The 17,846-nt window shown below is 39.3% G+C and overlaps 2 protein-coding genes across 2 annotated transcripts; one reads left to right on the top strand and one right to left on the bottom strand.

Moving 5' to 3' along the window:
• Nucleotides 1–1,737: 1,737 nt before the first annotated feature.
• Nucleotides 1,738–4,119, top strand: LOC115674558 (transcription factor MYB54-like). Its single transcript, XM_030596969.2, has 3 exons — nt 1,738–2,613; nt 2,772–3,215; nt 3,497–4,119. The coding sequence occupies exons 1-3, from the start codon at nt 2,190–2,192 to the stop codon at nt 3,796–3,798; spliced, it is 1,170 nt and encodes a 389-aa protein (XP_030452829.2). The 5' UTR covers nt 1,738–2,189; the 3' UTR covers nt 3,799–4,119.
• A 10,609-nt stretch (nt 4,120–14,728) lies between these two features.
• LOC115674834 (WUSCHEL-related homeobox 11) lies at nt 14,729–17,673 on the bottom strand. Its single transcript, XM_030597345.2, has 3 exons — nt 16,886–17,673; nt 16,037–16,212; nt 14,729–15,082 (listed from the first exon to the last, which is right to left on the bottom strand). Exons 1-3 carry the CDS (start codon nt 17,514–17,516, stop codon nt 15,065–15,067), a joined length of 825 nt encoding a protein of 274 aa, XP_030453205.1. The 5' UTR covers nt 17,517–17,673; the 3' UTR covers nt 14,729–15,064.
• Between the last annotated feature and the right edge of the window lie 173 nt (nt 17,674–17,846).

Consider the following 17,846-nt stretch of genomic DNA (forward strand, 5'->3'; position numbering starts at 1 on the left):
CAACCTAAGGAATTTCGGACTTGCTTTTGTAATTTTTTTAATGTCTTCAATTCATATATGTGCAAGATTACCCTTCAAGACTTAGGGGTTAACTCGATGAAACTTAATCTAATCAAACAATTATCCAATTGTTTTCCTAGAAGGAATTCTTGAGGGGTGACTCGGTCATTCGACAACTTTGTTGTTTCATTAAATTAGAAGATCTTGGTCTCCATAATCTCGTCCTAAATCTCTTGTTTCCCCCCATCTTGTTTATACCTTGTTATCTTCACACTTGCCAGATATTATTATGCTACTAAGCCGCTGTCCCTAGTTCCATCCTTGGAATAACGGTCTCCCTCGTTGATTCCTAAGCCTTAGTTACATAACGAACTCTCGAACAAAGACTATTAATATCTTTCTAGTTACGAACCTGTGTCTTTTGCTTTGTGTCCATCGTTGATCATATGCTTAGCTTAGTCCACCCTTGCCATTCTGTCCAATTTCGTTAGCATTAAAACGTGAACAACAAGAGGACAAAACGATGGGATCTTGGTCTTCTAGATCGAACAAGGAAGTGTACAACTAATGCGGACATGGACACAATGTACGTACAATTGCAATATAATTTTACGCTCCCCTGACTTGTTATTTTTTTGTTTCCTCTAAAAAACCGAAAAATCGAGGCTAAATTCTTTTTGGTTTCATGTGAGAAGTAAATTAGATCGACTCGAGTATGAGATGGAACTTGTTCCGATGATCACACCGTCATGCACTTTTTTTTTTTTTGCTAAAATTCACAACGTAATGCACTTGCCAACATAGTTACATGATAAAGCCCACAGATCGATTCATCAAGTATGACGAGCAAGTTTATAATTAGATCACTAAACTTCATAATAATGAAAAACCGGTTAAATTAATTTAATCCCTTTTTTTAGTCGCTTCAATAATACCTAGCAATAATGTTTTTCCCACAAATTGCATTGAGGGACGAGTATTCAAGTCGACGAATCTTGTGGTGAGCTTTGTGTACTTCTTTACGAGACAAAGATATCATTTCGTGATAAATTTTCAAGGTTAAACGTTGTGCCGGTTATTGGCTACAATCAGGAATTGAGAAATGCTAAAAATGTTTGAGTGACTTGGGTGCGGGTATCCGATTTATATCCTTATTCCGGTTATTATTATGTTTCATCGATTGTTTTCGTAGAAAAAAAACTATTTTCAATATGGAATTTCAATCTCTTTAACTGAACAAAAAAAACCATGCATATAAAATCTTCAACTCTTTTGGCCTTGAGTGAAACTGTTTAGTTCTATGATCCAATCAAAACCAAAAGTATAGTCCTATGCATTCGCAAATGTAGTTCCAAATGGAAGAAGAAAGAGAACAACAGGAGGAGTTGGCGGAAACAGACAAGGAGAGACTCTTGTGATCGCCCAAAGCCCGAGGACAGGAGTGAAGGGACAGAACCAGACAAAGAAGAGCAGCAAAACTCCAACAGACCCCACCGTCTATATTTACCGGGCAGAGGCAAAGCTCCATTCCCCAGCATCACCCACACGAGCGGTTCTTGATTCTTGCATGCACGCACTTCGATCTCTCCTCTTTGCTTGCCCCCCGCTTTCTCGTTTCTTCTCAGAGAGAGAGAGAGAGAAGAAGAGGGGGGGCACAGATTGTTAACTTCATCATCATCCTGGAGAGAGAGAGAGAGAAGAGAGGAGAGATATCAGGGCCAGATCAGTCTCCAAAATAACATAGGGACTCCGACCTGACCTGACCTGACCTCTTTTCTGTTCAAATATCACATAAAGTGGGAAAGTGAAAAGAAAGATGATCTCTCTCCTTTTTTTGGTCATCCAGGACTAGGAGGTGGTGCACGAAAATCGCAGGAGGACCCACTGTGTTCCCTGTCCTCAGCTCTGTTCCTATTTCAATCCTGTTGACACTTGAGAAATACCACCCCCACCCCTCTCTCTCTCTCTCCAACCATACCGTACGGGCAAGGAAGGAAGAGAGAGAGAAAGCAATGCGTTTCTGATTCATGTAACTCTTAGTTTTTGTTGGTTTCTGGGTCTGACCGGTGTTCGTTCCGGCTCTTCTGAAGAAGCAGCTCCCTACCCATTCTAACACGCTATCTGAAAAGGAAGGGTTAAAAAGAGAACCCAGCTTTTCCCTCTTTGGCAGGTGGTTCTTCACAAAAAAGATGAGCCTACAACACGTGAAAACTGCCTTTAACCACTTCACCGCCTCACAAGGCATCAACTTTCTGTTGCCTCCTCCTCAGATGGTGAGTTTGGTAGACGAGTTCGAGACACTGAGAAGCAGGGCATCGAAAAGCCCTTGTGGTGACGACAGAGAAGGGTTTGTCGTGAAGAAGGGCTTGGATTTGAATGTGTGCGAGGAAGAGGAAGAAGCAGAGGAAGAGATAGAAACAGAAGAACAGGAGCAAGAAGAGGAAGGAGCAGCAGCAACTAAGAGCTCTGGTCCTGGAAGGAACAGTGGAAGAACCAAGGTCTGTGCAAGAGGGCATTGGCGACCAGCTGAAGACTCCAAGCTCAAAGAGCTCGTCGCCAAGTACGGCCCTCAAAATTGGAACTTGATCGCAGAGAACCTAAAAGGAAGATCAGGTACATACACAACTACGGAGAAGATAGAGGTCATTTTATCAAAAGAAGTCCCCTCAATCAAAGTCAACTGAAATTGAATCACATAAACAAAAAAAGAAAAATTTTCTCTTGTTCCAAGAATTGTTTATCGTTTTCTTGATTGTGGGTATATATTGCAGGGAAAAGTTGCAGGCTTAGGTGGTTCAACCAGCTCGACCCGAGGATCAACAGGAAGCCCTTCAGCGAGGAAGAGGAAGAGAGGCTCTTGGCTGCCCACAAGATGTACGGCAATAAATGGGCCATGATCGCCCGGCTCTTCCCCGGCCGGACAGACAACGCTGTAAAGAACCACTGGCACGTGATCGTCGCGAGGAAGCAGAGGGAGCAGTCCAACAACGCCGGTGGCCGGAGGAGGAACCACAAGCTCCTCCCTCACCTTCAGACCAGAGGGCTCAATAATATCGCGTCGGCGGCGAAGATAAATCATGCGTGCAGCGACTCCACGACGATCTCGAGCAACTTGAACGAGTCCGCTGTGTCGACCTGCACCGAACTCTCCCTCACTCCTTCTTCAGCCAGAGCACCGGCTCTTAGTTTTGCTCGGCCCTCGGAGTCCCGGATGGGTACTTTCAATCCTCGTCCCCTCAAATTTTTACTTAGAAGTTTTATAGAATTTCAACTTGTTAGTTTCATAAAATTCGACTCCGAGCATGTTTAAGTTCTACGCTGTGTGTGTTGAGATATCTCTACTACAGACCATCACGTGAGTCCGAGTCTCGAGAGGGCTCTCTTTGCTTGACTCATTTACTTATGTGTATTTTGTTTAAGTCCATATTCTTGAATCTTCACGGCCTTGTTTTTCTTTCCTGTTTTTGTTTTCCGTTTCCTGAATCACTCATTGCAGGTTCATTAGCTAAAAGGCCAGTAAGGTTCTGCAATAACATCAGAGCAGGCACTGATAGTGATGATCATAATGACAACAGTCCTAGGACACAAGGGACAGTGACCGTTGGCCAAGAAGCTGATCATTGTGTAGTCTCGGACACGAACTCAAACGCCTCAGCAGCCGAGTCCATGTGCAACGGCAATCACGGGAGCAATCACATGAGTCTCTCTCCAGTATCTGTTGAAACCGAGGAGAGTGGGACCGAAGATGACAAGATCGACTTGCCCTTCATTGATTTTCTTGGAGTCGGAGCTGCCTGAGCCTGACCCTAGCTCTGAGTGTGGTTTTTCGGTGCACAGATAATTGAGAGGGAGAGAGAAGAAGAAACTGGAAAATGCATTGAGTGCGAGTTATGTTATTGATAGTTCAAAAGCAATTACTAGTTACTGTAGTAGTAAGACTCGGAGTTACTAGCTACTTTTGTTTTCTGTCAGCATGTGTGTCAACAACACAAGGAAAAAGCCACAAATTTCCCTTGAGATAGTCTTCAAATTAAGGAATGAACCCACACCACTGTATCTTTGGCATGGCCCTATTACTACAAGACCTTGCGGTCAATAGAGCTTAGCTTTTACCAGCAAGTGTTGTCTCTCTCTCTCTCTCTCTCTCTCTCTCTCTCTCTCTCTCTCTCTCTCTCTCAATATTCATTGATTAATGATGCTATGAACATTTACTGAGCATCATCCTACACGAGTTTAGGATGAACTCTTCAAAGAGAAATCCATCATTAACCTAAGAATCTAGGATATGTGCACAATCCATGCAGCAATACACAAATTACACAAGCAAGGTGAAGTTTCACCAAGCGTCCATACTTCGTTGTCGATAGGTGGTTGAAGCACACGTGTGAGGAGATCTAATGGCCTTGTGCAGTTAACTTTTGAATGGGCAGCGTCCTATCTTTGACTTCTGAGCACTTCGATGTACGTATGAATGAGGTCCACAACTCGCAACGATGGAGCAGTGCTCATAAAAGATTTTCATCCTGATCCACGTTTTCGGGTCAACTTTGGATTGAACAGATGAAATGGGGTCGTACACTGCAGAACCGTGCCAAGAATCATGCTGAAGCTTCGTCCACGATCGTCTTGTGGCCAGCACCGACAACTGTGATGTCGATTTCAGAGGTGAAAACCGAAGGGACCCATGTTTGACTGGAGCTTTCCTTCCTAGGAATAGAGGAGGTAACCGTTTCGGATTCGATGTCGTCCGCCTCCGAGTTTGGTGAAAGATCTCCTCCATAATTCCTTTTCGCTTTAGGAAGACGTGAGCGAACTCTCGGGTTGCCCGGCCTTCCAGAGCCCCGGCTGAAGAAGACGGCGAGGCAGGGTTGGGTCGAGGAATGACATCTCGAACTCGAACCTGATCGGTATCACCTTCCCAAATCTGCTCGAGGCTCTCTAAACACGGGAAGCGAAGCCCAAGTCAAGAAGGGCACTGGAAGATTAGATCCGTCCCTTCTCGAGCTAGGCTTGTCTTCCTAACTCTATCGATTCGGTAATCAAAGAAAGAACGGGTAAAGAAGAACATGATTAGTAGTACTAATTTATCGAAAATGAGATTTGCTAGATAACGATATGTTTGCCCGACAAAGCTACGCGGAACATGGAATGAGAAGGCAAATATAACATAACACACTAACACCAAAATGATTAATCCTACCGTGAAGGTTTCATATCAACCTAAGCCTCCATGACGCCGTTTTGTGCGACTTTGGGCCTGAGGGGAGGTACAGTGAATTGGGCCTGAGAGGAGGCAAAGCTTTTCCTTTTCAAGGCCCGTTGTATAATGATCTTTCGTATTATTCCCATTTATTTTCCACGCGTCATTCCCTCTCTCCTTCCCTTCCTCCTTAATCCTTCCCTCTTCCTTTCATATATCTTTTTTCACTATTGTTGACACCTAAATATTTTTCCAAAGATTATATTTACATATTTCCGAAAAATTGGAACTTGTTTTTCTACAAAAATATTTCATCTTTAGGCATTCAATATAGTTTCTTTAAATAGGATTAGTTTTCTTCACGTCTACTTTCCTGAAAAAAAAAGAAAAGGAAAAGGCGAGGGCCAAGGTTCTGAGTGTAACTAGCCAAGACCTGAGGGGTCAGATTGCAATTGAACCGGCAAGTTGGGGCCAAAAAGCAATTTCCAAAAGTTATGGGACCAATTCGCAAATTTCACAAAATTCGCCCCAAACCCTTAAATGATCTTTTTTTATTATTTAGACCCCTGCTTGAAATTGAACTTGAGCTGGGTTGAGTTAATCAAATCAAACCAAAAGGACCAAATTGAATCAAATAGAGTATTCTTGGGCAAGAAAATGACTAACTTTGAGGGACTTTTTTTGCAAAATTGGGAAAAGAAACTTGCACAGTATGGTCAGGGGCTTCAAGTACTACACACCAGCTTGCTAATTGACCAAAAATTGAAGCCAAATTGATGGATTAAAGAACTAAAACCAGCTGTCAAACCCAGTCCACGATTTTGCCACAATTTGAAGCTGTTGAATAAGCAACTTCATGGCCCCACCATATCCTACTCAGCTGCCCAATTAGTCCGATCTCTAGCTGAGGTGGAAGGTGACCATTAGATATGCAAATAGACAAAAATTGGCCATGGATAAGCTGATGAAGGGGCGCGAAAATCTCAACCAAATCAGCCAGCTCAATAGCGGTGCAAGTTTGAAAATGACCAAGTTCGAGAGTTGATGAAACGGCTTAGTTGGCAGCCTTGGTGTGTGGACAAGGACCAATCAAAAGCTAGCTTGATTCAGTTGATAAGCTCTCTCAAGCACGCTCTTTTGAGACATTGAAGGTTGAAGACGAGGCACTTGACCTTCCCAAACCACTCAAAAAAGAAATTTCAGACTGACCCTTTGAAGGAAAAAGAAATTTTCACGAACTTTCGACCAGAACTAGCCTAAACCTTCAACTAGAGAGTGAAAGTAAACTCGAATATCTTTTCAACCATAGGTTGCACGCCCCAAAAGGAGATTGGGAAGGCACCCAATATCCCCCCCGAAAAACACCCTATTCACAGGTCATGGCAAAAGTGTTGGAAGGCTGGTCACTGGCGACGGAAAGCGAGAGTTTTTTTAGAAAAATTAGTGACATTAGAGGCAAAAGATGAATTTGAAATTAAATTAAGATTTGTCTAGTTGAAGTCGATGTCATTTTTGTAGGCAAGAAAGGTCCTTGAGTCACGTCTTGGAGGCCAACAAAAACCTTCATGGACGGCTTTCTTCCTTGCATATCTCATTTTCCAGTTTGAAGGAGCCAGCTTCCAAGTTCCAAGCACCTCCAGAGGGCAATTCTTGGCTTCCTCGGCCAAGAGCCGCTCCACGCAGCAACTAAAAAGCAATGTTCAAGTTTGACCATGGTTTGACGATGAAAAATCAAGAGAAAAACCAGTTCAGAAAACTGATTTCTGAGGATGGAATTTTTCTAGGTGTTGAAGCCTCTTCTAGACAATTTTTCCGAGTCTTGCATGTTTGACTTGCTATGCCCCTTTGCATGCATTATTTGTTTTCGTGAGCTTGATGAACGTTTTATGGGGGTAAAAATGATGCTTAGGTCAGCTTGATTCGGTAAATCTCTGTGCGAACCATGAGAACCAAAAACTGAGTTGATCCACATGGCTGGCCAGTGTGGATTATGTATGAAGGTTACTTTGAGAATTGCGTTTGATGTGTATAGTTGATCATTCCCCTAATTGTGCATCACATTTAAATTTTCATGTTACCTACTTGTATTCGGATCAAGTGAATTTTCTCGTATGTCTCGAATGTGAAAGTGTCGGGGCTTGAATCTGGCCATGCAACCAATTTGGTTGACCTGGGTTTAAACCCAGTTTTACAAAAACAGGTCAGACTCATAACTTTGAGGATAATTTCAATCGTGTTAGTGTATATTTAGGATGATATGTTCTAGTATATCCTTGAGACTTTAGTTCTGCTTGATATCGCTTATAGGTCAAGATTGAAGGCCATGAACATGGCCCGAGGTAACTGGTGTAGGTGATATAATGTGCATCAAATGTTCGACGAAATGCTCAAACCAAGTTTCAATCTTGAAAAGGTTGATTTGAGCTTAGTTATTGTGATTTTCCTGTTCAGAGTTGGTCTCTGTTAATGTAAATCAAGCATAGTTCGGTTTAATGAATTGATTTTTTTTTCAAAAATATTAAAAAATTAAAAATCAGGAAATTATTCAAAAAAAATCAAAAAATGTAGATTAGTGCTAAATTAGGGCAGTAATGCCATATCAATAATCTTCCTAACTTTCTAGAGTCACTTTCCTAATTTAGTACATTTTTGGTATTTTATAATCATTTTTGTAAATAATCCTTTTTGCATGGATTAGAATTATATAGTGTAATTTTACGTAGTTTCATATTTAAATTTCCATTTAGCTCATGGGGGATCATATCCCGGGCTTAAAACATGGCTATTTATATTCTTTGCCCGACAAGTATCGGGTCTACATTTCCGTGCCTTTATTTAGGCACTTTCAACACTTGGTTGTTTCACTACCACTCCAAGCTTCAATAAAATTACTTGTTGATTTCTTTTCTAGAATGGTTAAGTCTAGATTAGGATCACAATGAATACCCTTCAAGAAAATTTGCATGATCATTTAGTGGCTTTGATACCTTTGGGATCATAATTGATAATTGATAATTGAGATTGTATGACCACTTAGATAACAAACTTCCAAGTTAATGGTACCGAAAATGGCGTTAATAGAAATATTAACATAATAAAGTCCTCGAACTAAAATTTCTAGTTGCATAGAAAATGAGATGGCATCCCGTTTGGTTTCTAGCCGATCCCAAAATGGTTAGTGGCGACTTCTAGAAAATTTTAGGTTGAAAAGAACTTCAAATGAAATCCAACATCGCACGAGGTATGGGCTTTGGAGAGCCCGCGCCTAATGGTGGGCCAGCCTAATCGAGGGCCGTTGGCCCGCCACTAGAGAATACCCCTAGACTCATTTATTTTTCCCCCGATGGAAAAGAGGGTTGCAACAACTATAAATTTCAAATTTTTTGATATTATATCTTTATTACTTAACTAGCAAAAGTGCACATGTATGAAAAAATTGACATTGAAAAGATTTGAAAAATTGCCTAATTGTAAAGTATATGCATTATTAATTAATTGAATGAAATAAATTTACATAATATGAAGAAATTTTAAACATATATGTGCAAAAGAAAAAAATTTCAAGGTTTGAACTTATTTTGGTAAGGTTGCTTATACGATAGAAAATACGTTTTAAAATTGAAATACGCTAGAGATGAAATACAATTTTCAATTCAAGCATGCGTCCATTGATAGGATGACTTATAAAATAACTAATTGAGGATGTTTTGAGGATGAATCAAAGAATTGTGATCCCTCAGGAGGCCCTCTTTGCTTTATCTAATAGTGGATTTTGCACCTTTCCTTTCTCCTTTTTCTCTGCTTTCTCATAAGTAGATAATTTTTTTTTCATATCTTAAAAATAAATTTGAAAAATTTAAATAGGTTTGCATTTTTATTTTTCTTATTTTAAAAACTTGAGAGATTCAAATCTTAAATAAAATGCAAACGAAAAAAATGGTATAAAGACAAATCACCGGCCCAAGCAAATACTAATGTCTTCCTGCATTTATTGACTGACATGAACTAATGTACCCAATTCGCTCCTCACATGGCTAAAAAAATGATAATAAACAAACCTTAATCTCCGTACAAATCCAATTTTATTATTTCAATTTTGATTAGAAATCCTTTATATTTAGGGTCAGTAATGTGAGCGATCCTGGTCAAACTGACGACCGTGCATTAACCAGTTCTATGTTAGGAAAATTAAAAAAAAAATTCCATTTTTCTTTCAAATTCGTCCTGCCCCTCATCCCAATACTCCTTTACATCTAATCTTGCCGACCTATTTTTCTTGATAATTGCAGCTGAAGAACAATTAACTAAAAGCAACATATTTTATATTCCTTCAAGAAGCAAGTTGAGCCACGGGTTGGGGGGGAATCGATCACGGTTTCCTGAGCTTTCAAGAAGCGGCAATTACAAATCCAACATTTGCCAAAACGAGTATACTTACCTCATTGGATAAAAGATTAAGGTTAAAAGTACAAATTTGGCTAGTTGGGTCTTGGGGGTTGTGATAATGTACGTGATCTCACACTATGCTCACATATGGCTCACATGCACATGCAAATTATATATATTAAAGATGTCGAACTGGGTCTACTTAATGCTTCTCCAAACCCTATAAAACTTTTACTGGCTCTTCACATTTCAATTCGTGGACATGTTTTTATCGAAAGAAAAGAAAAACAGCAGACAAAATTGAAAGTAAGGCAAACCAGATTGGATCCCCAAGGAATTTAATGTTGACCGAGCTGTTCCTCTGGTCAACACAACAATGGTTTAGATTTCATTGTGATTTAATGCAACTGGCATCTTAGAAAAAAATAAACCCTAGAATCTAACGCGGTCAAAGAATCAAATTTTCTTCATTGATTTGCCAGCCAACAGACACTAGTGAGAAACCTCACACCCCCACATGGGTATTCCTCTGTTAGAGAGCCCTAATGTTTTTTGTGAGAGGGAAAAGTATGACTTTTTGAATTTTTAATGTTGATTACGAAGTTGTATAACAAACATCCGTCCGCATTCTATTGGTTATAGTGGTCGGCGTCCGAAGCCAGGTTGGGGATGCTTTTTTTTTTCTTTTTAATTGGTTCTTGAATTAGGACCAAGTGAAGAATCCACCACGTACTGGCCATGCAGTTCTGCATCAGCATCTAGGGCGAAAAGACCTTCTATGTGAAAGTGCTCGAAGATCTCAAGACACGCAAGTGTCTGTAGTCTCTTAATGCTTATTGGAGATTGGCCCGCTGAATTTTAAAAAATTGTTGGTACATGAGTTTTTACATCAATTGGTTTTGATTCAGTAAGTCAATCTTTCTAAGCTTGTTAATTTACTTGACATTACCTATTCTCAAATTTTGGTTGATTAGAATCGATTCTTGCATAAGATCCAATCGTTTGAAAGTTCCATTTGATGCATACGACCTGGCTTGTCTGTTGAATTTAGCAATGTGACTTTTAATCTATGATTTGACAACCGTGTGTTCAGGTCGATTACGAATATTTGAGTGATCGAGCCCCATCCAATGTAAAATGTACTTAGGTGAATCCACAGACGAGATTCAAGGTCAATCTAAGCTCATATAAAAGGAGGGTGTGTGAAAGGACGAAGCTATCGGTAATTTTTGAGCAAATCCTTAGGCATGAACCGGTTATTGCCTAACTTTGTGTTGGGCATTGACTTAGGGGAAAGTTCCCGGCCCATCTTCTTGAAGAGATGCGGTCTCGGATACGAGGAAAGGCTTTGAGTGCGAACGTTCCTTCGCCCGGTGCGACGAGACACAAACACGCATGGAGCCCCCATGGACTCTCAGCTAAAGTTGCATTGGTCGGCCGCCATAGTCATTCGACTTTGCCCTGCATCATGTGGGAAAAAACCAAACGAATGTTAACAGAATTAAATAGGAGGTGAGGTACAGATTACCAAATCTCCTTAAGGCGATTAGTTCGTGCCAACTGTACTTTTGCAGATTTATGAAATATACCTCTCAAGATACAACACTTCGAACCTGTTCATTTTAGCACTATGCAAACATGACTTAGTCGAACTTTTATCGGCACACTTAAAACATTTTTCTAAGCTTGGAAACATTGTATATTCTTCTTTGAAAGAAGAATATTTGATTTTAATTTATAGAGTTAGAAATTGAAAAGACATGAATTGAAGAGTCATAAATGAAAGGACATTAATGGACATGTCTATTAAAGAAAATTAAAACTGCTACAAAAAACTCCTTGCGATAGAATTTGAAAGGACAGTTCCTGCGATTTGCTCACTTTTGTTGAACCATTAATAACTCATAATTACAATATACATATATATATATAGTTCCATTAATCATCTCACTTTGTCGAGTTTATCTATGTGACATTGAATTTGTGATGGGAAGTGTCTTGCTTGAAAAATATAAAGTTAATCATGATATCACACCGTCCATGATAACTGATAATCATTACCAAAACCTATAACGGAACAGCTGAAATGAATGGTAAGTAATATATAAAAAGGAACCAATGCACTTGATTGAAAGTGTCATCATACTTGACATGATTAGTGAAGCGGCGACATCACTAATGCAATCATGTAGCTTATAGCTTGTATGAACTTGTAACAAATTCATAAAGATATGGTGATGCCAAAAGTTCATGAATTAAGAACTCTCACTTTCTAAAAAGTTCATAAATTAAGAATTCTCACTTTCTACAGTCACATATGCATAGCAACAACAGTCCAAAGGATCTAATTAAGAACAGTATTTCATGTTGCTTTGTCGGGATGGATGATGGTATCATCTTTTGGAGAACAAGTACTCGATTTCAGGTTTGCCCTTTTACATAAGTTATCTATGTGCAATGTACCTAACTTAGCTTAAGAGACATACAATAACATTGAGGGGATAAAAAACAAAAAAAAAATTAAAGTTTGTGTCCATTGCATCTTTCTTTGCTTAAAGGCCATGTAGTAACTTTAGTGATCAGAAAAAGCCGAGAGACACTAAAACATCAATTCGAGTATGTCTGATCAGCAGTGATAGAAAACTTTATGCAAGCGGTTTTATTTACCCTTGATTTTAAAGGTTTTAACCACCCACTCTCTTACTAAACATCGAACCGGAGTGAATAAGACTGCTTGTAGGAAAAAAAAAGAATTACATTAGCAGCGTTGGCCACATTTGCTCTTTAAAGATTTTATTAATTTGCGCCGTAAGCCGCACTTCTCTCTCCATCGTCGTCTTCAAGCATCAGCCATAGGGGAGGGTTTGAGTTAGTCTGACCCTCCCCTCCCAATAATTTTGTTTGAGTTTTTTTGTTCTTTACTTGTTTTGTCTTCTCTCCCGATCTAGATATGTGAGTTTTAACTTTTCTGATTTAGTTATAGATTAAGGAGGTTTTCTCTCCCAATTTAGATATGGGAGTTTAATAATATTTTTGGAGATTCGATACCCCCGTGCTCTGTCCGTGTACAAGTCATCTGCCTCCAATTTAAATGATGATCGCGGGAGCTTTGGCGTCTCGTTGAATTACGAAGATTTGGTCTTCCAAAAGTTAAATATGTGTTTTTTCAATCCATTTTGATTGTCTCTGTACGGAGATGGTGTAGAGAAAGCCGAACATAGGCGTGCACCACCAACTGGTAATGCTGTAATTATTGGAAAATGAATTTCCAGCGTGTGCTCATTACTAATGATGATACGCGATCCATTGATCGGCCGCCGATTATTTTGCTTAGCTCCGTTTTTATGGAACAAGTGTTTACTTAACCCTGCCGGTACTCTATTGATCCTCCTTGTTTTCTAGATTTTGCTTTGTTTTGTTGTATTTTGGGCTTTACTTTGTTTCGATTTGCTTTGCCATGAAAATCTATGTACTTCTTATGTACCCCTTTGAGTAATGAATATAATTTTCTTTCGACAAAAAAATGCATTAGTGTTAAATTTTATTTAAGAAGTATGTATTTAAATATTTGAGGGGCACTTGTTAACAAAATCACAAGTAAATAGTGATAGTATGATTGCATGATTGCAGTACAATTAATTCAACTATCTAGTCTAATATCAAGTCATTTGCATATCAAACTTATTAATTTGCACACAACAAGTTTAATAGTGATAGTATGATTGCAGTACAATTAATTCAACTTTCTAGTCTTAGCCCAAATTTATGTTGAGGAACTATCATCCTACAACTTTCAAATTATATACATTCTATTTCATCATTTTGATTATTTCAGTTTAAAGTTTCCTTTAATGTCATCACATTTAGAAATTAATATCTGTTATGTTTACTACTTAGTGAAATTCAAAACAATTTCTCCATAGACGATGTCAAAATTTGACCACGTGTGCAGCTAAAATCTAATCATTTTCACAAATATATTTCGACTAAAGTTTAACCATTTCGACAAGGAGATCATTTACCCATATATACGCCATTTTCATCGATAAGGTCTCCGGCGAGATTCCTCCCTTGCATTTCTTGTGTCATAGATTAGCATAATATCAAGTATCATGGAAGTTGGGTCTAATGACATATGGTTATATGCATGGACGAAAATTGGTAAAACGCCAATATTGAACTCAAGTGTATGGCCTTTACTAAGCTTGCAAATCTTTCTTAAATGTTGCCCTGAATCAGTCTTGCAGAGCTCCATGAGCAACATCCAAGGTTGAGAAATGCTAACTGGTCCTGAGAATTCAGCTTTTCTTGCAACTGATTTGTTGAATTAGTCTTTCAAATAGCTTCACCATGAATCTTCAAGATATAATGGTTCTTGAACTGGTTATCCGAGACCACATGATGAAATTGCTCGATTTTTTTGTTCGATTACATGAAATCATAATAAATTACACTAACAAATTGCATTCATTTGTGTTTCTACAAATCCAACTCAACCCCATTGATCCAGATAGCGTTCGTATGCAATTCGGCAAGAAAAAGAGTCAAGAATCGCGAGTAATCTGATCATCCTTTCGTATGGCATTCTAATGTAACATTTGCTATGAATACAAGTTTTAATTATTAACATGTAGAAGTCAATATGTACGCACGCGAGAGATATCATTAAGAGCTACGAGATTCAAGTATTTTAGGAGCAGTATCCTATCAATTGCACACTTGATATTGATCTTTGCTTGTTCTCAAAAACCGTCTGTGCAAGTGAATTCTAATTCACCCTGTTAACTTGCATGCACATGAAAGTTTATCTTCACGATGCTGGCATGTAAAAGACCATTACAGTTAAATACCGTCCCGTCATCGCCTATAAACATGGTTTCAAGAAGCTTTTTACATATAAATACATTTTCTACAAACAATAGCTTAAACTTTAAAGTACAAATCTATACAATTTAGTACCCGTAATGCCCCGCGGGAGTCACCAGCACTAGTCACCTCCTGCCCTTTTTACTCATAAAGAAAAAGAACTCGTCTAACACCACAATGTGGCCATGGTTCATGTATAGCTTCATCGATTGTCCGTGGTTTAACGCAACTAAAAATCCTGGTTACCTTGGGAAACAAAATGGCGAGTACAGTCCATTTCCAACACAAAAACTTACAATTCTGACTAATAGACCACTCTTCATTCACTTTGAAAAAAAGTTTCACATACATTTATGACAAAACTTTGCAAATCTTTAGAAATCTGAACATCTAAGTGCTCGTTAAATTGATGATACCCAAAGCACAAGTGTGACACCTCTGTCTGTCTGTCTGGCTGTCTCTCCATCCTTCCCTTCCTCGTGTCAATAGAGATTGGTGATTGTTAACTCTCTGATATCACGATTGTAATCACCCAAAGGCTTGATTGAATTGATCCCTCATATGCGTAGCTAGGCAGGTGTTCTCAGTCATTGGTGCACGTTCAGATCCTCCTTATGTTGGTCTTGAAACCTGGAAAAAAAACATTATGTAAAACAGTGTCACTACAGTAAGGTAATAACTGGAATTGTTACTAACTGGGTGCATACGTTTAGAGAATTAGCAGGACAGATTGGAGATTCTTGCTTATGTCACCTGGTTGCTGGTTATTGTGTGTCGGAGGAGAGAGAGAAAGAGAAGAATCACTCTACTATTCTTAATTTAGGAACCTCAATAATTCCTAGAGTGATTGTACGTAAACAGTAGTGTATGACTTTTGTTTTGGAATATGAATGTCAGATACATTATATAACAGCATTTGGACATTGTTCATGAGTTAACTTGAGAAAAAGGAGATGAAAAAAAAAATGAAAAAAAAGGAACTAGTTGGAATAAAGAGAAGATTCCTAGCTAGAGCCTGCTTTATCATCACTACAGAAAAAAGGAGCTAGTTTGTCTCCATGTTCAAATGCACAATCAGATATCATCTCCTATAATTAAGGCCAATGTTCTGTTATGAACCAGGAATCAAATGGATAATGATGATTAATTCCCAATTAATTTAGAGTCTCTCCTCCTCTCCTCTTGGTCTCCGGATAAAACGAACCTCAGCCCTAATTCAAAAAGCATACAAGAAAGAGTAGAAGGTACTGATAGTGATCGTCTCTAAATGCTTATTCATTGATTCAAGACATATTTACTGAGTTGATTAGTATTTCTTGTGATGATGATGTGCCATATTGAAGGTGAGACCAAAATTGGGAGCTACACAGACCAAAATTAGGACAAGACGGTAATTTGCAGAATTGTACTAACTGATGATTAATCTGCTCCTAGGAGAACTGGAATTGGGTTAAACATCATAACTAGCCCTCAAATTCTTCTTAATTAATTATAATTTTTTATTTAATATGTTTAGCACAGAGATTTATTGCGCAAGATAATAAATACATGATGTACATATATCTGCCAACATAATTGAATTACCAGGAAGTAACTTTCACCATGCTCCAAGCTTTGCATCAAATGGCCGTACTCGTTTGTGGGAACAGGAAGACCAGAAGAGTGAACCAGAATCGCATCTTGGCCAAATACCGATTTCATGTCGAGTGGCCCTCTTGGGATTTCTGTTGGTATGCCATTGATGAACACTGTGATTATTCCTGTGAAGATACACATACCAAGCACAAGAATGGGGTTAGTAAAATTAGACCCATTTGTTATGAAAAAACTTTTCAAAGAAATTATACGTAGTCACGCGTTTTAGTATGGATTAGTCTATTTTTTTAGGTAAGGCATTCAGATGAACCCCTGTCAGAGTTCTTTTTTTTTAATTCTTCTGAACAGTATGTGGAAATTTGCCGACTTTGAACTATTCAAGCATATAAAAATGTTCTTCGGAAGTCACTTTCTCAGTAGGAAAAGAAAATGAGGGAAAACTGTATCCTGCAGAGGGAAAGTTAGGGTTCCGCTTATGAATTCAATTTAAAAAAACCCAGAGAGGGATTATGGCAACTTTCTATGATATGGATGTGTTTTCCAGGCTCTCAGAAATTATTATAGTCAAAAAGTTTGCAACCTCATGAGTTGAGCCAAATCTCTCGCTTGAGTAACCTAGTGAACTGTTTTCCTCTCTGATATAGGAAAAGCTTGTGGAAAGTTTGACAAGAAGAGTGCCGAGTGCTAAGGTTTTAAACATATGGCGACAAGAAAATTCTGGGAACTTAACTCTGGAAGAAAAACCAACATAAGCTCTAAAAAAAAATTCTGATAGAACCTTGCAGGTACAAAAAAAAAAAATTACAGAATTAAAGGAGACTGTCACAATTGATTTACCAGATTGCTGATAGTGCATATTTGGAGCCTCAGGTTGGCACAAGATTGAAGAAGTTAGACCCGTAGTGCAGTTCTGGTCACTTTCAGGAAATCCCACATGATGATGACCCATTAAGCTCGGAAAGAAACTGTCGCCAGCCTCTTGACTCATGACTCCGCATGAAGAAGAAGAGGATTCTGACCCATAAGCACTATAATTAGAATAAGATGAACACGATGACCCAAAAGATGCAAGACCCATGTCGGAACTTGAGCTCCCATCATAACACTGATGATGAATTGCACCCTCAGCTTGCTGGCCCTGATCATTATTATTCCTCTGCTCGGCCGCGGCGGCAGCAGCGGCGAGGCTGGCAGCCTGCATCTGCCGCTGGCGGCGGCGGGACCTCGACCGCCTGTTCTGGAACCAGTAGAAGACATTGGCATCACCGACCGCGCCAAACTTCTCCAGCAGCTTCCGTATCCGCACCGTCTCGTCCTTGGGCGGGTTCACCATCCCGCTGTTGAAGATGGACTCCAGGATCAGGATCTGCTCGGGCTTCGGGGTCCACCGCGACCGCACAGGCTCGCCACCACCTCTCTCGTGGCCGTGGCTCGTGCTGCCGTTAGGGTCTTGGCTTTGATCTTCCATAGGAGGACCCCCAAGGAAAACCAGAAGGAAAAAACTAAAAGAATATTACTCAAGGAGAAAGAGAGAGGAATATATATTATAAGTTCTTGGGAAGCTGCTAATACCAAGGCAAGGGAAGAGAAAATTAATAACGTGGAGCGACTTTGAACTTGCACCGAAGCGTCTAAAGAGGAGGGAGAGCTATATAAAGGGCAAAAGGGAATGTCATGGTTTTTCCATTGAATAATTACGGTTTCGCCCTTGTTGTTTGGCACCACGGCATGCACCAAACTCTTGGCTAAGTTTTCTCTTGTTCAATGTACCAAAGTGTGGGGGGACAAATTATATAAT

The sequence above is a fragment of the Syzygium oleosum genome, unplaced genomic scaffold (assembly GCF_021117445.2).
Source record: "Syzygium oleosum isolate NSW1041296 unplaced genomic scaffold, Sole_v2.1 Sole_v2.23, whole genome shotgun sequence".
Classification (NCBI taxonomy): Eukaryota; Viridiplantae; Streptophyta; class Magnoliopsida; order Myrtales; family Myrtaceae; genus Syzygium; species Syzygium oleosum.